Raw genomic sequence first — 17893 nt, forward strand, 5'->3', positions numbered from 1 at the left:
AACAATATAAGAGGGACATAGGCCACAGTTAAGTCTATGCCTGAAGTTAGTTTTGCTTTCCACGTGCTTTTATAATGAAGGTTTTAAAAAAAAAAAAAAAATCTGCTCCAAAAGAGAATCGGAGAGAGAAACTACAAACATCCAACTAGAGGCATTTCTAAGCCATTGAAGAAATGTGAGTGAATGTTGCTGCTGAATGAGTCTCTCAAGCCACTAGGAACCTCTGCGACTGGCTGGGACCAAAGGGGGCGTTTTCAGAATGGTGAGCTAGGCTTTGGTTTTCCTAGAGTAAACCCTTGTGTACTGAGATGACTATATTGCTCAGAATGAATGAAGTGGAACCAGTGAATTACCTGACCCTGGCCCAGGGAAATAGCTGACAGCTTCTTGGAGAACTTTGTTTCTTCAGCAAATTTGTAAAGATCAGCAGCTGGGTCTGTCCCAGGTGAGAGCACGAATATCAGAGGCGTAGTAGAGGTGGACTCTTTGAACACTGCAGTGAGATCTGAAGTCTGAAAGACAGGAAGGCTTCTCGCTCAGAGTAATATCTGATGACCTGCGCTGGTGAGGGCAAGCAAAGGGAGAAGGCATTCTCTCAGGTCCAACGGCCTTGCCTCTGCCCCTACGTTCACTGTCATGTCTGTCCTCAGGAATCACAGTTAGCCCAATGAGTGGAAATAAGCTGTTCTAGAGACAGGTCTTCGACCCAGATAATGCTTCAGGAGGCCGAGTGCAGAGGCCTTCACTTCCTCCTTTTTTAACTTATTTGCCACTGTATCCCTGGGAGCCTGATCCAAAGCTCAAGGAAGCCAAAGGGAGTCTCTCCATTGATTGTGGTGGGTTTTGGATCAGAGCGTTGGTCCCCTTCCATTTCTTAATTATCCATTCTAACTCCTTCCTCCTTTCCCTGCATCAGTCACTCTCACTCACCCTGTGGGCAATGTCTTCCACCACCATATGCTCCAGGAGCCATTGATCTCCTCCTCCTGTTGCCTCCAGTGAATCACTGCTTGGTACCACCACTGAAGCCCCTCTGAAAATCCAGCCCCTTTTATATGGATTTAGGTGCCTAACTCTGGGCAGCCATATTTGAAGATTGTGGCCCGATGTGTAACTGGTTTAAAATGGTGCATTTGGCAGGCAGACAGCTACCCACACACTTCTGCCCAGACACGTCTCTTTTACCCTAATCAAATGGAAGCCATTGGCTGACAAATGGGAATTCCTGCATTCTCTTTACAGAATGCTCTCGAAAGGGTGGTTTGAACTGCTCGATGTTAAAACTAGCAAGCAGACGATATGTAATGACTGCTTCTTAGTCTGCTACCCTTGGCTCTGCCAGGGCTTTGACACTGGGGGCCCAATTTGTAAATATGGGGATACTTCTCATAAGATGTTAAAATCCCACCTTTGGTTGCTGACTGGCATCAGGTGCATAAACCAGCTACTAAGACCTGCTGTACATCGGAAAGATGTCCTGGTATAACTAGGGCAGTTAGGGGTATGATTATTTACAGATCTAGGCTATGTCTACACTTCTGGCAGCCGATAGTGTACAGGTACTACACGTACGGCTGCACATTGCAGTGAAACCCTCCAGCAGAGGGGAGGCAGAGGAGAAAGGCTCCAGCAGTAGGACACTACACTGCTAACAGTAGCAATGTAGATGGGGAAGGTGTTGCTTGGGTGCGTAGAAAGCTATATAAAGTACAGACCCTAATAGTTCAGGCGTGTAAGGCACTTATTCTCCTCGCCTAAGCTGGGCCTCACTGCCTAGACTGCTATCTATACCTGTGTTAGCTGGGCACGCAGTGTCTCTACTCTATGCACAGCCATAATAGTAGACGTACCTTAAGTTAGATCAGCACGACCCATAGTATGGATGCAGCTATATTGGTATGAAGAAGCCTTGTAGCTGTATAGGTTATTTCCCTTCCTATATGAGAACAGCTATAGTATAAAGCAACTTCATAATGGTATAAATGCAACTACACTAGGGAGGGTCATTATCCTGGTGTAGTTAAAGCACTACAGCTTTCTAGTGTAGACAAGACTGTACATGCCTAAATGCTGCTTTGCACTTCCAAGTGATCTATTACGGATGCTGCATTGGAAAACTCTGCTCTGCACAATGTTGACAATGACGATGCTGCTTTGCATTTCTATGGCATCTTTCACCCACCTCTCCCACATGGCTTTCAAAAGGCTGGCAAGTACCTACCTTTTCCAGCTGGGGAAACTGAGGCACACATCGTTCCAGTGATGTGCTCAAGTTCTCAGAGCAAAGTGGAGAACAGAATCTAAGCCTTCTGCCTTCCTAACCTCCACTGTAACCTCCAGCCATGCCTCCTCTCTTCCTTTGATCCTACTGGGTCAAGGGTGGGCAAACTATGGCCTGCGGGTTGGATCCGGCCCACGAGCCATTTTAAGCCAGCCCCCAGGGCGCAGGGTCGGGGCTGCACCACATGGCTCAGCCCCACTCCGGCCGGAGCGCTGGGTCGGGGGCTGCACCACGTGGCTCGACCCCACTCCAGCCGGGGCGCTGGGTCGGGGGCTGCACCACGTGGTGTGGCCCCACTCCGGCCGGGGCGCTAGCTCAGGCCCGCACCACGCGGTTTGGCCAGGACGCTGGGTCTGGGGCCGCACCCCTGAGCCTCTCCCCATGCCCCACCCTCTGCTCCAGCCCTGATCCCCCTCTCACTCTCTAAACCCCTCAATCCCAGCCCGGAGCACCCTCCTACACCCCAAACCTCTCATCCCCAGCCCCACCCCAGAGCCCAAACCCCCTCCCACATCCGAACCCCAATTTTGTGAGCATTCATGTCCCTCCATACAATTTCTATTCTCCGATGTGGCCCTCGGGCCAAAAGGTTTGCCACCCCTGTACTGGGTAGTTTTCAGTGTATGGTTATTAGTTCCAGATTAAGAGTAATTCTGAGGTTAAAGGGCAGTGGGTGGATCCATCACCACCCAATACTCAGTGAGTACAGACAGTGTGGCTGGTGGATAGAGCACTGGACTGGGACTCAAGAGGCCTGGATTCTATGCGTGGCTCTGCCACTGGCCTGTCGGCCTTGGCCAAGTCACCTCACTGCTCAATGCCTCAGTTTACCCATCTGCAAAATGGAGATAATGATACTGACCTGCTTTACAAAGGGTTTTGAGATCTATTGATGAAAAGTGCTGTATAAGAGCTAGGCATTATTTAAACAAGGGATGTTGTAAAGTATCCATTTACAGCTAAATCAGCATCTGCCGCTAGCCTGGCTGGGGTGATCAAGGGCAGCGCGCAGTCGGTTTGCATCATTCCCATCCATTCTCAATGGAAATGCCTTCTGCCATGGCATTATCTTGGGCAGTTACCTGCGGTTCGATAAAGCGCTGGTCCAGATTCATGGCCACAAAATCCTGCATGGCATTGGTGACCTTATCCCCTCGCAGGCAGCGTAGAGGCAGCAGCTTCTGGAAGGAGTCCAGCGTGCTGTCCCACTTCCCAGGCAGGGGCTCTCTGCAAGAGAATCACATGCTGACTTTGGGTTACACTCTGGGGATGGAACAGATGCCAAATACATCAGCCCAAGGAAAACAAGTCTCCTAAAACCAAGTGAATATGCACCAGGATTTTCTGAGGTCATGTGTGGTCAGTGCCTGGATTTTAGTGATTCTTTTTCCTGGCAATATGGCTGTATTATTGTGGGAGAAGGGTCTGTTCTGCCCACCATGCAGAGACAGAATTCAGATCCACAGTTAAGGGGTGAAGGACTCACCTGTGCGGCTCAGTACTGTCAAAAATTGCACGGAACTCCTGGATATTGTCAATAAAATCATCCGCAAAGCTGGAGAAACTCTTCAGGTTGGTTAAGGCCAAGATGTCACCCCACGCTCTCTCATACAGCCACTCGGGAGCTGGGTTCTCTCTCATCGTTTTAATGGCACCTCCAGACAGGAGGTAACGCCATTCGTCCTGTGGACCACACAGCACACATTTACAGCCAGCCTGTTCGGCCTTGAAGATCTCAGCGTCATACTGTGGGACACAGTCACTACTGCGTGTGGCCTTGCTGGGGCATGAAGAACAGTATGAACCAAAGGAGGTGAACCAAAGTAGGCCTGCCCTTGGCAGAATAGCAACACACCACATATTAGCTAACCAAGTAAGCACATTCCTGGCGTGAGAGGACATTTTGTTTGAATGAGCAGGTACAAGATACAGGATAGTAATGACACATGGAAAGTAATATGTAACTTGTTCATATCAATGTATAAAAGGAGAAGTCACAGGAGGGGCATCTTTGTATCAGTGTAGGGGACAGCATCCTGTTATGCTGACTGAGCCTTTACCTTGTGACAGGCATACATGTGTTAAGTGTCCCTGTGACCTGCAGCACAGGGCGCAAGTACCGTGCTTTGCTGACAATAAACCTGGCTGATCGCCTTTGCCACCGAACCAAGCCTGGTATTCATAAAGAAAAATCACATTGAGGTCTGCTGAATCAGCAAGCTGCACTCTTTGCTGCTGCCGCCAAGTACACAGGAGCCCCCAAAACCAGCAGCAATAGCAACATCCCACAGCACTAACACTATGTTAAAGAAACAAAGTCTTACAGTAACTTAATGCTGTGTTTCCCTGCCTTACTGTTCCAATCTAACAGATGCATGTGGTAAGTGACAGATCTGACTATATAGTCACAGGATCAGATCATTAGATTTCCTCCACAGTGCTCTGTCAATGCATCTCAATCCTCATCTCTCTAGGATTTGAGAAAGTCTACTACATTCCCTAGAGACCCTACAACAGGATCGGCAAATGGGTGGTTAATTCCCTGCGACAGAGTCCTGTTTTATGAGCAGATGAGGTGGTTTGGGATCTGATTGCGGCACAAGGGGGTCCACTGTAACGTTCACTCAGCAGCAATGCCTAAAGCAGAAAGCTAATTAACAAGGCAAGAAAAGGAAGGACACTGACATCTAACCTGGAAAGAAAGCCGCAAGTCCTATTTTGAGGAGTCCAGTGGCACCTTAAAGACTAACAGATTTATTTGGGCATAAGCTTTCACCCAAATAAATCTGTTAGTCTTTAAGACTTCTTGTTGTTTTTGTGGATACAGACTAACATGGCTACCCATCTGATACTTAGTCTTATTTTGGTTAGCCCATTTTCTGTAAAATCCCTTCTCTTTAGCCAGATTCATCTTGATCTTTCTGGAAGCAAAACTCTGTATGAAAGCCCAACCCTTGCATAACCCTGGTTATTTAAGCGTGGTAAGACACTCTACCATCTGCCAATCCTCTTGTGAAGCACTGAAAAACTGTTTTAATGGGACAGATCATCCATGATGAGCCAGAATCGATCACCCTGAATTCCCTTCATTTTTGTCACAGCCAAATACTGGAGAAAGGTGTGTGTTGTAGACTAAATTACCTAGAAGAGACCCCTGGAGATTGAACTCCTGTTTTGATGTATGAACATTTGGAAGATTCAGAACATCAACCTAACAGATGACCAGGATGAGTAACTCTTCCCTTATGAATAGAAACTTGGACAGATAATCCAAATCATCAGACCCTGGTGGAGAACCATCTGTACAGACAAAGTACGCTGGCTCCCAGTTTCAAGAGTAGGAGCAGTCTGGACTTTGGCTGTCCCAGGATATCCTCTCATTTAAACAGATGAGGGAGTTTGTTGTTTACTCACCATGTTGATTTTCCCTTCATTCATCATGATCCGGACACACAGCAGAAAGGCAAACATGAGCTTGTGCTTCTCAAAGAGACTGCGGCACACATTGCTGTAGAGACTGAAGGTGAGGTACTTGTTTATGTTCACTATCCGCTTCTTCAGGGTGTCTGAAAAGAACCAGGCACAGAACAGCAATGCTGAGAGTGGAGGAGAAAGGACCCACACTTGGTACTGACACGGCCCTTTGCCAGCTGGGCTCTGGGTATGTTTCAGTGTATGAGTGTAAACTATGCAGGGAGCTCACATCCCTCTTAGCCCCTTCGTGCTGTCAATCTCAGCTTCCTTCAGATCTGGCTCAGGGAAGTTTGCTCCTTCATAAGGAGTGGGGTATCCAAACCTGAAGGCACTGACTCAGGCAAACACTGATAAGAACCTCCTGATGTGGCCCATTATAAATATACTTACGATATTACTGTTAATTGCAGGTGCATAGAATATTGCTGTGGTATGTTAATGAACTACGCCCCCTGTTTACATCTTGGCACATGCATCTGGCCAGGATATCTGTGCTCTTCCTGGGATGTCAGCAAAGTGGCAGTGGCTGAGGGAGATGAATTTACCCTTGCATCAGTTTCAAGGTTACTGTGTGCTGCCAGTATTTTAAATGCCCTGATCCATGAAATTCAGTATTTCTAATTAACAGCAGCAGTCTGACCAGCAATTAAACATCTTTGCATGGGACTGGCCTGGTGGCCCAGAGGCAGGGAAAAATGCTGTCAGAGAGTGGATCAGAGCTCCTCTGAGCTTTGTCTCGCTCCTCAGAAAGTCATGCTGATGACTTCATGTTGATGGATATTGGAATGAGAGAACTGGTAGATGTTAGGCTCTGAGAGGCACTCGAAGGGCTTAATAAAATTTACTGCAAGGAAAAAGCAATCCCCAAATGAAGGAGCAGAGACACTCACTGGTAAGGACAAGCTCTTTATCCCTGTTTTGTACCAGGTAATAATTTGGGCCTTCAGAAGAGAACCATTGGAGGAGAAAGATGCTTCCAGACAGAGAAAATTCTCTCATGCTGGCAATGCCAAGCTAGCTGATGTAGGATGCCTCCATGTCTCATCTTGAATTACAGCTGTGTGTGTCTCAAAAAAGAAGGAACATTCAAGCTTGACGGCAATGAGACCACATTCAAGCAGCTCTGGCAGTAAACAACTAGGGCCAGACTTAGATCTGGCATAAACAGGTTTAGTGGAGTTGCAGCAACTCCACTAAACCTGCCTATGCCAGATCTAAGTCTCACACTTGCACTAGGGCTGAATTTGCCCCCAGGTGTTGAGCAAAGTAGTGCAATGATCACGTTTTCACAGCAAGCACCCTAACCCTTCAGAGGTACCTGCTCTCTCGGAGTTTGTGATTCCGGACAAGAAGATGTTAAGAAACCACTCGAGCGAATACTGATACATGGGGTCAACGTTGGACAGGTCAGAGACGCAGAAGTAAAGGATCTGAGTGCGGACAGCTACAGGCACGTACTCCAGACGAGTGATGTCGATGTCTTTTTCTGTCTGCTCGGCTATCTTCACTTTGGCCTGTGGGACCATTCAGAGGATCACAGCTGCACATTTCATGTTTCTGTAAAGGATTAAACTGACCAGGGCTGGGTGTCTGTGCCTGTGAATCAGTCACTTACCTGGATTTCCCCTGCTTTTAGCTTGGATGCCTCCAGCACTTTGATGAGCTCCAAGTCATCGACAGGATTTCCTTCGGAGGAGCTTAGCCGATAGAGGATCTGATCCTCTATCTCCTTCAGCTCTTGTCGCATCTTGGCGTTGCTAATGATCAGCTGGTTCTTGGCCTCTTCTAAGTCCGGTCGCTCCTCAGCTACCACTTGTCCCAGCAACTGGTCTTCCAAGCCACTGTAACAAAACCCTTGGATGTTATCGCTGGGATGTTGGAGCATACCCCCAAGTTTCACCTTACTTAAAAACTACTTGCTTACACAATCAGACAAAAATACAAAAGTGTCACAGCACACTATTACTGAAAAATTGCTACGTTCTCCTTGTTACCATATAATTATAAAATAATTTCAGTGTATAGTATATAGAGCAGTACAAACAAGTCATTGTATGAAATTTTAGTTTGTACTGACTTTGCTAGTGCTTTTTATGTAGCCTGTTGTAAAACTAGGCCAATATCTAGATGAGTTGATGTACCCCCTGGAAGACCTCTGCGTACACATGGTTGAGAACCACTGAACTAAATGTCCCATCTCTTCTGGAGCCACATGGTGCAACTATCTATGGTACGTACATGGCCCCCATCACTATAATCCCCGAGTACCTCACAAAACCCCAGTGTGGCAGAGAAAGGCTATTATCTTCATGAGCCACAGAGGAACTAAGGGCTTGTCTCCACTTTGCACAGCAATCGATCCACCAGGGGTCGATTTAGTGGGTCTAGTGAAGACCCGCTAAATCGATCACCAATCGCTCTCCCATCGACTCCGGTATGCCACTGGAATGAGAAGCATAAGGTAAATCAATGGGAGAGTTTATCCCATCAACCCACCATGGTGTAGACACTGCAATAGGTTGACCTAAGGTACGTCGACTCCAGCTATGTTATTCACATAGCTGAAGTTGCGTATCTTAGGTCAACTTAGCCCTGTAGTGTAGACCTGCCCCTAAGTCACTTGCCCAAGGTCAGGAAGTCTGTGGCAGGGCAGGAAATTGAACCCAGATCTCCAGAATTCCAGGTTCGCACCCTAAGCACAGGAGCATCCTTACTCACTCCATGTTGAGTTTGCTTTCAATAGCTCAGGAGCAGGAGAGTGGCCAATATTTGCAACTGTTCAGTGGCTACTGGTACAAAGGGGTGACCAGTTACCTGGGTGAGAGGGTGAAGTTAATCAGCGTGAGCTTGGTGGAGATCTCTGGCGTGTAGTGGGGATTGGGCAGATTGGTGGTGATGTACATCTTGAAGTCCTCATGGTATGGAATAACTGTATCGCCTAGCTTCAATACCGTGCTGCCTTGCTGTTTATAAGTCTGTAAAAAGAGGGACACGGACAACACAAGTCGGAATTTCTACATTTAAAAAACATAGATGTGTTGAGAGCCTGCCAAAGAGAGAGTTCCATTATTAATCTGGCTCCATTGCAGGCTGGCTAGATAAAGATTTTCAAAGCTATTTAGGAGATTTAGAGGCACAATTTCCATTAATTTGTACTGAGCATCTAAATTCTTTGCATCCAAAATCTCAACCTTACTAGACACATCTTTACTAAGGGAGGACAAAGCCGTTCTTCATGCCAGTGCTGGAGAGCCCACTCCACCCCAGCTCCAGGCCAACCAGCCTTCCTGCTCATCTCGTCAGACAAACAGCAGGGAAGAACCTGTTTCAGCAAGACGGGCTCGAGAGCCGGATCCAGTTCCTCCCCTACGTTCTCCAGCAGGAACGGCTTCCCGAAGCGAATGGAGTTCTCCAAGCTGCGCAGAAAGTCCCGGTCGCTCAGCTTAGCCACCTCCAAACCATTCTCCTTCTCCTGAAGGACAAGATGGTGAGAGGGGAGTCTAGAGTGTAGGGATGGGCAAAGCAGGGGAGCCAAACTGCTTATGCACTTTAGGGCATGTCTACACTTACAGCAGAGTGATCGATCCACCGGGGGTTGATTTATCATGTCTAGTGAAGATGTGATAAATCGACCACTGAGTGCTCTCCCGTCGACTCTCCACAGCGCGAGAAGACAGGGGAGCGACAGCAGTTAACCTACTGCAGTGAAGACACCGCAGTAAGTAGCTCTAAGTACTTCGACTTCAGCTACGCTATTTTCATAGCTGAAGTTGAGTAACTTAGACCGACTTAGCTCACCCCCCATGTGTAGACCAGGCCTAAACAAATAACTGTGCTACTGCAACATTAAGATTGCAAATACAAAAAAAAAAAAAAAGTACAAAGGCTTCATCTGTGTTACCTATCAGGACCTTGTAGCAAATGCCTACTAACTGCAATGTGGCCAAGGTAATATGGGTATGTTTTGCATTTCCTGACTTCCTACTTTCATAGCTGCAACTTTAGTGGAATCCCTTGCCCTTCAGTGCTTAAGGGCTCAAAGATCTGCCTCTGACTAGCCTGCAAGGCAGCAGCAGTCAGGTGGGACTACAGAAGCATCCAGGGAGTAGAGAAGCAGCAGCAGCAGTAAGGAAAGTTGCTAAATCCCCTCCCCCCAACTCCACCACTTTAAAGCACCAGCGGCTCTCTCTGGAAACACTCTGCATGTACAGCAGTCTGGAGGCAGACCATATAGAACAAACTGCGTCCCAGCAGGCGAACACAAGACATGGTGAGTGGTTTGGTTCTAATAATAATACCTAGCTCTTATACACTTTTCATCGGTAGATCTTAAAGCACTTTACACAAGAGGCAGTATCATTATTTCCACTTTACGGATGGGGGAAACTGAGGCACAGAGCGGTTAAAGTGAGTTGCTCAAAGACACCCAACAGGCCAGGTCTCCTGCATCCCAGTCCAGTACATTAGTCACTAGGCCACACTGCCTCTCAAAGCCCGCAAGGGAGACTTCCTCTCTCCTCCCTGAGCTATCCTGCCACAGTTATGGTCAGGAAACGGTCTCAGGCTGGAGCCCCCTTGGTATAAAACAACAGGAGTGCTCAGTGAGGGCCCTGGACTCTTCTCCCACCTTAGTGAAAGTAACCTGAATCTGTGGACCTTTAAGGCAAACTGCGAAGCCCATCTATTCTGCCTGACTCTGGGGTGGGTGAGGCTTTGCAGTGGTGGGCTGGATTTTTTCCTTGTCCCTTTCCTATGAAAATCCCATCCTCAAGGGATTTAAGGCCTCTCTATACACAGCTCCAAACAGAGTCTATTGTAAAAGGAAGGAAAGGAAGAGAGAGGGAGGGAAAAAAATAGAAGGAACCATTGGGAATCTTCTGACCCTGAGGCTAGAACAATGGAAGGATCCCAGCAAACTTGGCTACCACTTGTCAAGAGTGGTAGAAGCCCTTACCAAGTTCTTGATCCATTTGTTGGCTTGTCCCTGGGGGTCTATGAAGTGAGTCCAGCGCTGTGAAAACTGTGTTATTACTCCATTCTCCACAGACAGGGTATCATTAGGCAAGCCGGCAATCTGATCACAGCCGAAAAAGCACATCAGATGTCTAACAGCAACTGTGTCTTACAACATAGGCATTCTTTCCTGCCACAGTTCAGTGTTTGATAAATTGCAGAGCTATCCATCTCGCAGCACATTAACGTCTGATACACACATCTGAGTAACTCACATGGATCTTATACACTCTGGAATCAGAACCTGGCCAACTACAGCCACACTAAAACACCGTTGCAGCTAGCAAGGTTCTAACAGTGCTTCTCTGACCAGGGAGGACAGTAATTCTTCTCTTGAGAAATGTGCTATCCAAACCATTTTTAGGCTAGATTCCCCAAGCATGGTTCTAACACATCACTCTCACCAAAAAGCCCTCTCCTCACTATTAGGGAAGCTGCGTTAGAGTCTTGCTAGCACTAGCAGTGTTTAAACAGGATCTGGTCTTGCTTTTGTGGAGGGAACCATGCCATGACACAGAGCTGTGTTACAGACGTGCAGAGACCAGGGCCAGGTCCTCCACCACAATAAAGTTCCTTTACACTGCTCAAAACAGCTCTAAAATCACCATAACCAGCCTCTTGAGGATTCCCATTGTGAAGGGGGATCTTTGGGTGATGTAGAGCATGAGGTGGGGAGCCAAGGAGAAGGGACATGGCCTATACATTCCTATGTCACTATCTTGTCAACGAGAACAGCTTCTTGATGGCATGGGCATTTAGTGTAGAATGGCCCTCCTGCTGCTCTGATACGTGCCAGGAGCTAGCCTGGCAGCTGGCTGATGCCAAGATTAAATGTGGCTTAAAGTCACTTTTGCACTGGCCTTGCTGCGAACAGCTCAGGATTTGGGTCCAGGGCTTTAGCTTTATTCCATAATATGTGGTTACATGGCTTGGTCTCCTCCACAGAGTCAAAGCTGTTTGAACGTGGCCAGGGCACTACAATGTTATAACACAGGGAAATCTGTAGCATAGGTGGGAATCCATATGGTTCTAGACAGGCAACCCATTACACGGTGCAGCTAATTCACAGACCAAGACTGGGATGATTCTTCCTTTCATTATACTAGGTCTGCCTGGGGAGAGGAACCTCTTCCAGATATTTGCTATCAGTACAAGCAGTCAGACAGTATGGTGTTAGTTACTGTTGTGCTGTTCTTATCAGTGCCCTACATAACTGGCCTTTGGCTGCTCCTGCTGGATCACTTGCTGGGATGCTCCTGTGCTTTTGGTAGCTGTACAGGTTGCTCCTTTCTGGGATCTCTCCCTTGGTCACTTGTGCCAGGGAACTGGCTGCTCCTGCTATCCAAACTCTTTGCGTTGTCCCTGGCATTGTCCTTTGGTTTTCATTGCACAGAATGGATTAGCATCATGCAACACATCAGTTTGCATTAATGCTCTTGTCCACCACATACCTGCCATGATCTGATTTTCACTGGGTCTCCCAGAGTGCTTATCAAGTTTGGCTCCCTGGTGTGCGGGACATCGTGTTCCTCCAGTTTCTTTAGCCAGTCCTCACATAGTGCTGTGCGGTATTGGCCCTGCCAAGGGAAGCAATGCTCCATCAGCTAGACACTAGTGTGAACTATGCATTGGGGTGATTTGCTTTTAAAATCAACCCTCTGACTTTTGTTCATGTTCAAATCCAGCTCCATGGCTCAGCCTAACCTCTTTAACAGACCAGGGGGAAACTTGAGGTCCATTTGCCTGGTTGCTGCACGCGTGCTCCATGGCACAGCCTCTACAGGGTTTAGACTTGCTGGTGACATCCTTCACCTCTTTAAGGGCCAGACCTTCTTCCCTCTTTAAGGGCCAGAAATCTTCCCTCTTTAAGGGCCAAACATAGAGAATATGGTTTTGGGAACCCCACAGGCAGTCCGATTACTAGCTGAATTGGATAACTGTAGTGAGCCTGACAGTTCTTGGGCACCAGACCGAGTTCTGTGCTGTAACACTAGCACAATCTCTTCAACTTCAATGCAACTGCCTTGGCATAGAATCATAGAATACCAGGGTTGGAAGGGACCTCAGGAGGTCATCTAGTCCAAACCCCTGCTCAAAGCAGACCCAATCCCCAGACAGACTTTTGCCCCAGATCCCAAAATGGCCCCCTCAAGGATTGAACTCACAACCCTGGGTTTAGCAGGCCAATGCTCAAACCACTGAGCTATCCCTACCCCATCATTGAGAGCTGAATTTGTCCCAGTGATCTGCTTTTCCCTTCAGCTTTTGGAAACTGATCTACCAACAAAGAAGAGAGGCTGAATTCTAGACCCTGGGATTAAGAGAGATGGAAAGCTGTACTCAGCTCCTTCAAAGAAAGAGCTACAGTGATCTGCTTACTGTGAAAGGGCCCAGGTATGCCACGAAGCCAGCTGAAATCAGCACATCTCCTGCGATATTGTTGATCATATAATCCAGGTTCTGGACTGTGTCCTGCCAGCGCACCTTCTCATCTGCCAGGCCATTAATTAACTGGAACAACCACACACACCAGATCACCAGCCAGCTTTCTCATAGCACAACCCCATTCCTATGGCCCACATCCCTATGAGGGGTGCCTTAGCTGTGCCACAGCTCCAATGACTCTTTTAAACTATGATCAGCCACAATGGCCCCCCAGGCACTGCATATTGCCAGGGCTTAGTGACGCTCTTGTCATGCCCCTGGCCTATCTCAGGCACACCCTCCACACTGGGGCTGGGACTGGAATGGGGGAAGACAGCTTTGTCACCCAGGGATTCTCCCACACCAGAGCAATCGGCAGCTGGGTGTTTAAACCAGCTTCCTAACTCCTTTGTGTTGTCACAGCTGGGGCCAGGATCTGGCCCAGTGGGTCTATCCTGTTACTGGTATGAGCTGTGTGGCAGAAAATGCCATTAGAAGCAGCATGTAGAGATGAGACTTTTATTGTTAGCCCCATGAGCCCCCAAGCAGCATGTCTCATTACTAGTAAGGAATATGCCAAAAGCATGTTTGCCATGGAATTGATGTCGGAATTTGGCTCCATCCTTCACCTTGTCAGCCCGGCCCAGCCTCTGCTCACACAGCTCACACTTCAGCTCCAGTTCCTCCTTCTTGGCGATGCAGCTCCTGTACTTGGCCTGCAGGGTGGCAATACCATCCTCCACTTCTCTCAGGCGGTCCTTGGCTTCATCAAGGATCTTCTGAGTGACCTGCAGGTCCTCTTCTGCCTCCCGCAAAGCTTGCTGTGAAAAGAGAAGATGCATTGGAACTCCAGATCAGACTTCCACCACCAAGGGAGAGGGCTTAGAGCTGGACTATATTCATGAGAAACTACCTAGGCTATTCATGCTATGCAGTCAGAATTCAGCACCCCCACCCCTGAATGCTACTGCTTTCCCATCTCCAAGGTACTGTGGGCCTTGGCTTATCCAACCCATAGCTTAATTCATCACTGCCTTGGCCAAGCTACTTGGGCTAATAGGGTGTTTAACATTAAGAACCTACTTTAGTGTTTAGGCACCCAAATAAACAGCCTGAGGTTCAAAGATGCTGAGCATTCCCAGGTGTCTCTGAAACCACTGGGGGACAGAGCTGGGGGCCCAATATCTTTCAGGGTCAGGTCTATCAAGATTAACCACTGGCTGCTAGGAACCTGATTTGCTGTTAGTAGTAGCAGCCACAGATGTGAGTTAAGCACTGTTATTTACTGTTATTCCCCCCCCCACACACACAAATCCTGACTCTGCAGAGAAAACAGACTATACACAATGGTGACAAATGGACGTTTGGGGAGCTCTAACCAGGAAACACAGCACCAAGACCTCTCCAAGTGCAATAAGGTGCTTGAAAATGATAGTGTTCCACAGGAACTAAAATAATAATAATACAACGGTAGCACTTTCCATGTTCAAAACACTACACAAATATCAACTAATCACTCCTCAAACTCCCCTAGAGACAGGTGAGTATTATCGCCCCTTGATATATAGGGAAACTGAAGCAGATACATGGTGACTTGCCCAAGCTCACAAAAGAATTGCTGTCTGAGCCAGGATTAGAATGAAAGTTTAACCCCCTAGAACACAATTGTCTCTAAACCGCAAACTTACATTTTACCTTCTGTACAAAAAATCCAGCGACAAGTACGGCATCTAAACTTTCCCCCGCATCACACAAGGGCCCTGTGCCCTTACCCCCTTCTAGAGTGCATGTGCTGAGGAGGGGAAGGTAGGCCCTCTGTGGGCACAGAGCAATGTCTGCCTCGCCACCAAACACTTAATCATAAAATGCAATAGTTTAAACCCACATCAACTCTTTACCCCTGAAAAAAGCCACCAGCTGGTTCTTACAGCTAAAGGGAGACATGGGCCAGCTCCTCAGCTGCTGTAAATCAGAGCTATGCAGAGCTACACCAGCTGAGGATCCAGCTTAGACACTCTTGGATCACTGCTTGACAACCTCCAAAGGGGTGGAACTTGGGATGGGGGGGAAAAGTTTCTGGAGTAACCTTGCAAACTATCTAGCTGGCCTAGGCGTGTAATTATTTTGACAAGCAAATGAAAGATCGCTGGTGTTCTTCGCTGCCATCACAGGAGGATGGAGGAGTAGATTTGTGCGGCGATGCGATGATTTTATAACTTTTTTTCAATTCACATCCAACTACCTGCTCAGTCTCCAGATGGCTACTGCAGCCCACAAGCCAAGTAGTAAAGCAGGATTCAGGGGCTAGCTCCTCAGTGGGTGTAAATCAGCACTGCTTTGACTTCAGTGGAGCCATGTTGATTGACACCCAGCTGAGGAGCTGGCCCAGGTTGCATTCCCCTTCCTCCCTGCCCCCCACCCCCAGTAGAGAGCATTAAGTTAAAATACAAGTGGGATATGGGGAGCTCCTCTAAATACAGTTTGCACTGGTCAAAGTATTAGTTTTGGGGATGTTTGGGATAAGGGATTTTGCTGGGATTGCTATATTCCTCCAAAAGGCCTGTTCTGGGCTAACATTTCATACCTGGTTCCCTGCGCTTGGGCTCAGACTCTTTGTTCTGTTCATTTTTAAATACTCTTTGGTCTCTCCCATGTGGCTGGCAGTTTTCACTACTCCCACCAGGAAGGGCTGTAAGTCCCATTCACTTTAATGGAAAAGCCACATCCCTGAGCAATGCAGATTTACTGACCTAAACGCTGGTGTAGACAGCGCTATGTGGATCAGAGGACTTCTCCTGTCAACACAGCTACGGCCTCTCAGGGAGGTGGAGTACCTCCACCCATCAGCATATGTAGCATCTTCACTACACTATACAGCAGCACAGCTGCAGGGGTACAGCACTGTAAATGTAGGCAAGCCCTTATTCCAGGCTCACCAGGTGCCATGTACCCCAGTGTGTCACACACAAGCAATGCTCTTACCCGCTTTGGTTCCACTCCTTTGGCCACAAAGTGGTATTTGTGCATGGCACGCACCCACTGGCAGATGGAGGTGCAGGCTTTGGACACTTTGGCTATGGCTGCTGGTTGAAACTCCTCGTTGTCAATATACGGCTGGATGGCTTTAATTACTGAATCTGCAATATTGTCCTGAAAGGAATGATGGAGGGGCGGTGAGAGATGGTGAGCAAAGGGCTGAGAGCATTAGGGGGCCAGTGGGAGATCTCGCAGTGAGAGAGTGAAGGGCTTAGAGTGCTATGAGCATGACAGTGTGAAATCCCATGCTGCTGTTGTGTGAAACAGTCTGTGTGCTGCCCCTCTTTCCATGCTAGTGCCCTTCCCTCACTTATTATTTGGATGAAGGTGAATCGGTCTCTGTTTATTCATTCCCTCTGGTAGTCTTTGTGGCTGCAGAAAAATAATCTTGTGATTAAGCAGGTTTTTGTAGAACAGGAAAATCTGGCTAAAATAATTGTGTTTCTCTTTATCTTTGTGTTATCCTAGTCCCAGTCACAAGCCCTGTAAGTGAATGTCTTTCCTTGCTATGTCGGGTACTAAATGCAGGCCAGTTCAAACAGGGCTGCAAGCATCTCCCGTATCCTCAGACACAGTCCTCACTGACCTTTCTTCAGCCTCTAACTCCCTCATTCCTGCCAGACCACAGCAAGTGCTACAGTTATCCTCCCACCAGGAGAGGGAACACATGGACTCCTATTATGTCACTGGTGCTGATTGAACCAGCTAACCAGAAACCTGGGGGTAGTGAGCAGATAATCATCCTCTTGCTAGACCCCAAGAAAGCTATGGAATCTCAGCTCTACTCGCTATGTAGTGAGAGGTCCAAGACTGCTTGTGAGCCCAGACTTCCCAAGCACTGCAGCCACTGGGTTCTGGGCTGGACAGTTATGCTTACAAAATAAATTGTTGCAGCACAGAGGCACGATGGCTCCTTGTTCATCTCTGTAGCGGGGTGGTCCCCTGCTCCTGTCCTGAAGGGCTAAAAAAAACAGCCCCGGAAGAGGGCTGTGGCAGGGGAAAAGCTGGACTGAGTGGGGAAGCAGCCACAGCCTGGCCTCGCCCCAATCAGGCACAGCTGGCCATATAAAAGGCTGTGAGCCAGGCGCACAGGTAGTCCCTCTCTAGTGGTAGAGAGGGGAAGACTTGGCTGTCTGGGAACTGAAAGGTACTAGAGTAGAGCAGTGCTGGGGAATAGGGCAAGGGAGCTGGGGAACTCCTGCTTGGAAAACCCCCATGCTGCAGGCCTTGTCTAAGGCTAAATAGGTACTGGGGGTGCAGCCTGGGGGTAGGCAGAGGCAGCAGGTTCAAACCCCCCTTGCTGATAATTAGTGGTTTATAGACTGCAGTCTGCCCCAGTGTGCTGGGGCTAGATGAGGACTGGCAGTGAACACTGAGGCAAGGTGGGGATAGAGGGTGGGGATTCCCCTGGGAGGGGAGCCCAGGGAGTAGGGGTACTGCCAGGAGGCAGCACCCAAGCTAAAGGGGCACTGGGGTCTGGGAGGGACATAGGGGCCAGCAACAAGCAGGACATTGGCCTGCAGAGGGTGCCCCAAAGGCTGGACAAGCTAATTCCCTGGATGACCTGCAGGAGGTGCTGCAGGGTGAGTCCTGCATTGCTACAATCTCCTTGTGCAAGACTAGGGAACCACCTTTCTAAAACTGCAGTTGTGTATGCTCCAACGC

At 48.2% G+C, this 17893-nt stretch overlaps 1 protein-coding gene across 2 annotated transcripts in view; it reads right to left on the reverse strand.

The window, feature by feature from the left end:
* Window positions 1–17893, reverse strand: part of DNAH1 (dynein axonemal heavy chain 1) — an 87845-nt gene that overhangs the window by 20203 nt on the left and 49749 nt on the right. Inside the window, exons 36-48 of one of the 2 annotated variants that reach the window (XR_004646371.1) lie at window positions 16175–16342; window positions 13822–14013; window positions 13148–13279; window positions 12220–12345; window positions 10710–10829; window positions 9078–9227; window positions 8570–8730; window positions 7371–7596; window positions 7074–7269; window positions 5696–5847; window positions 3768–3964; window positions 3364–3508; window positions 354–561 (exon numbers count right to left, since the gene is read on the reverse strand). Coding sequence is in view for 1 of the 2 variants with exons in the window: in XM_034774979.1 (XP_034630870.1) it covers window positions 354–512; window positions 3364–3508; window positions 3768–3964; window positions 5696–5847; window positions 7074–7269; window positions 7371–7596; window positions 8570–8730; window positions 9078–9227; window positions 10710–10829; window positions 12220–12345; window positions 13148–13279; window positions 13822–14013; window positions 16175–16342 (2124 nt within the window). In the remaining variant the exon portion in view is untranslated. The remainder of the gene's footprint in view (window positions 1–353; window positions 562–3363; window positions 3509–3767; window positions 3965–5695; window positions 5848–7073; window positions 7270–7370; window positions 7597–8569; window positions 8731–9077; window positions 9228–10709; window positions 10830–12219; window positions 12346–13147; window positions 13280–13821; window positions 14014–16174; window positions 16343–17893) is intronic. The other variant, XM_034774979.1, reaches the window with a different exon arrangement.

Source organism: Trachemys scripta, chromosome 7 (assembly GCF_013100865.1).
Source record: "Trachemys scripta elegans isolate TJP31775 chromosome 7, CAS_Tse_1.0, whole genome shotgun sequence".
Taxonomy (NCBI): Eukaryota; Metazoa; Chordata; order Testudines; family Emydidae; genus Trachemys; species Trachemys scripta.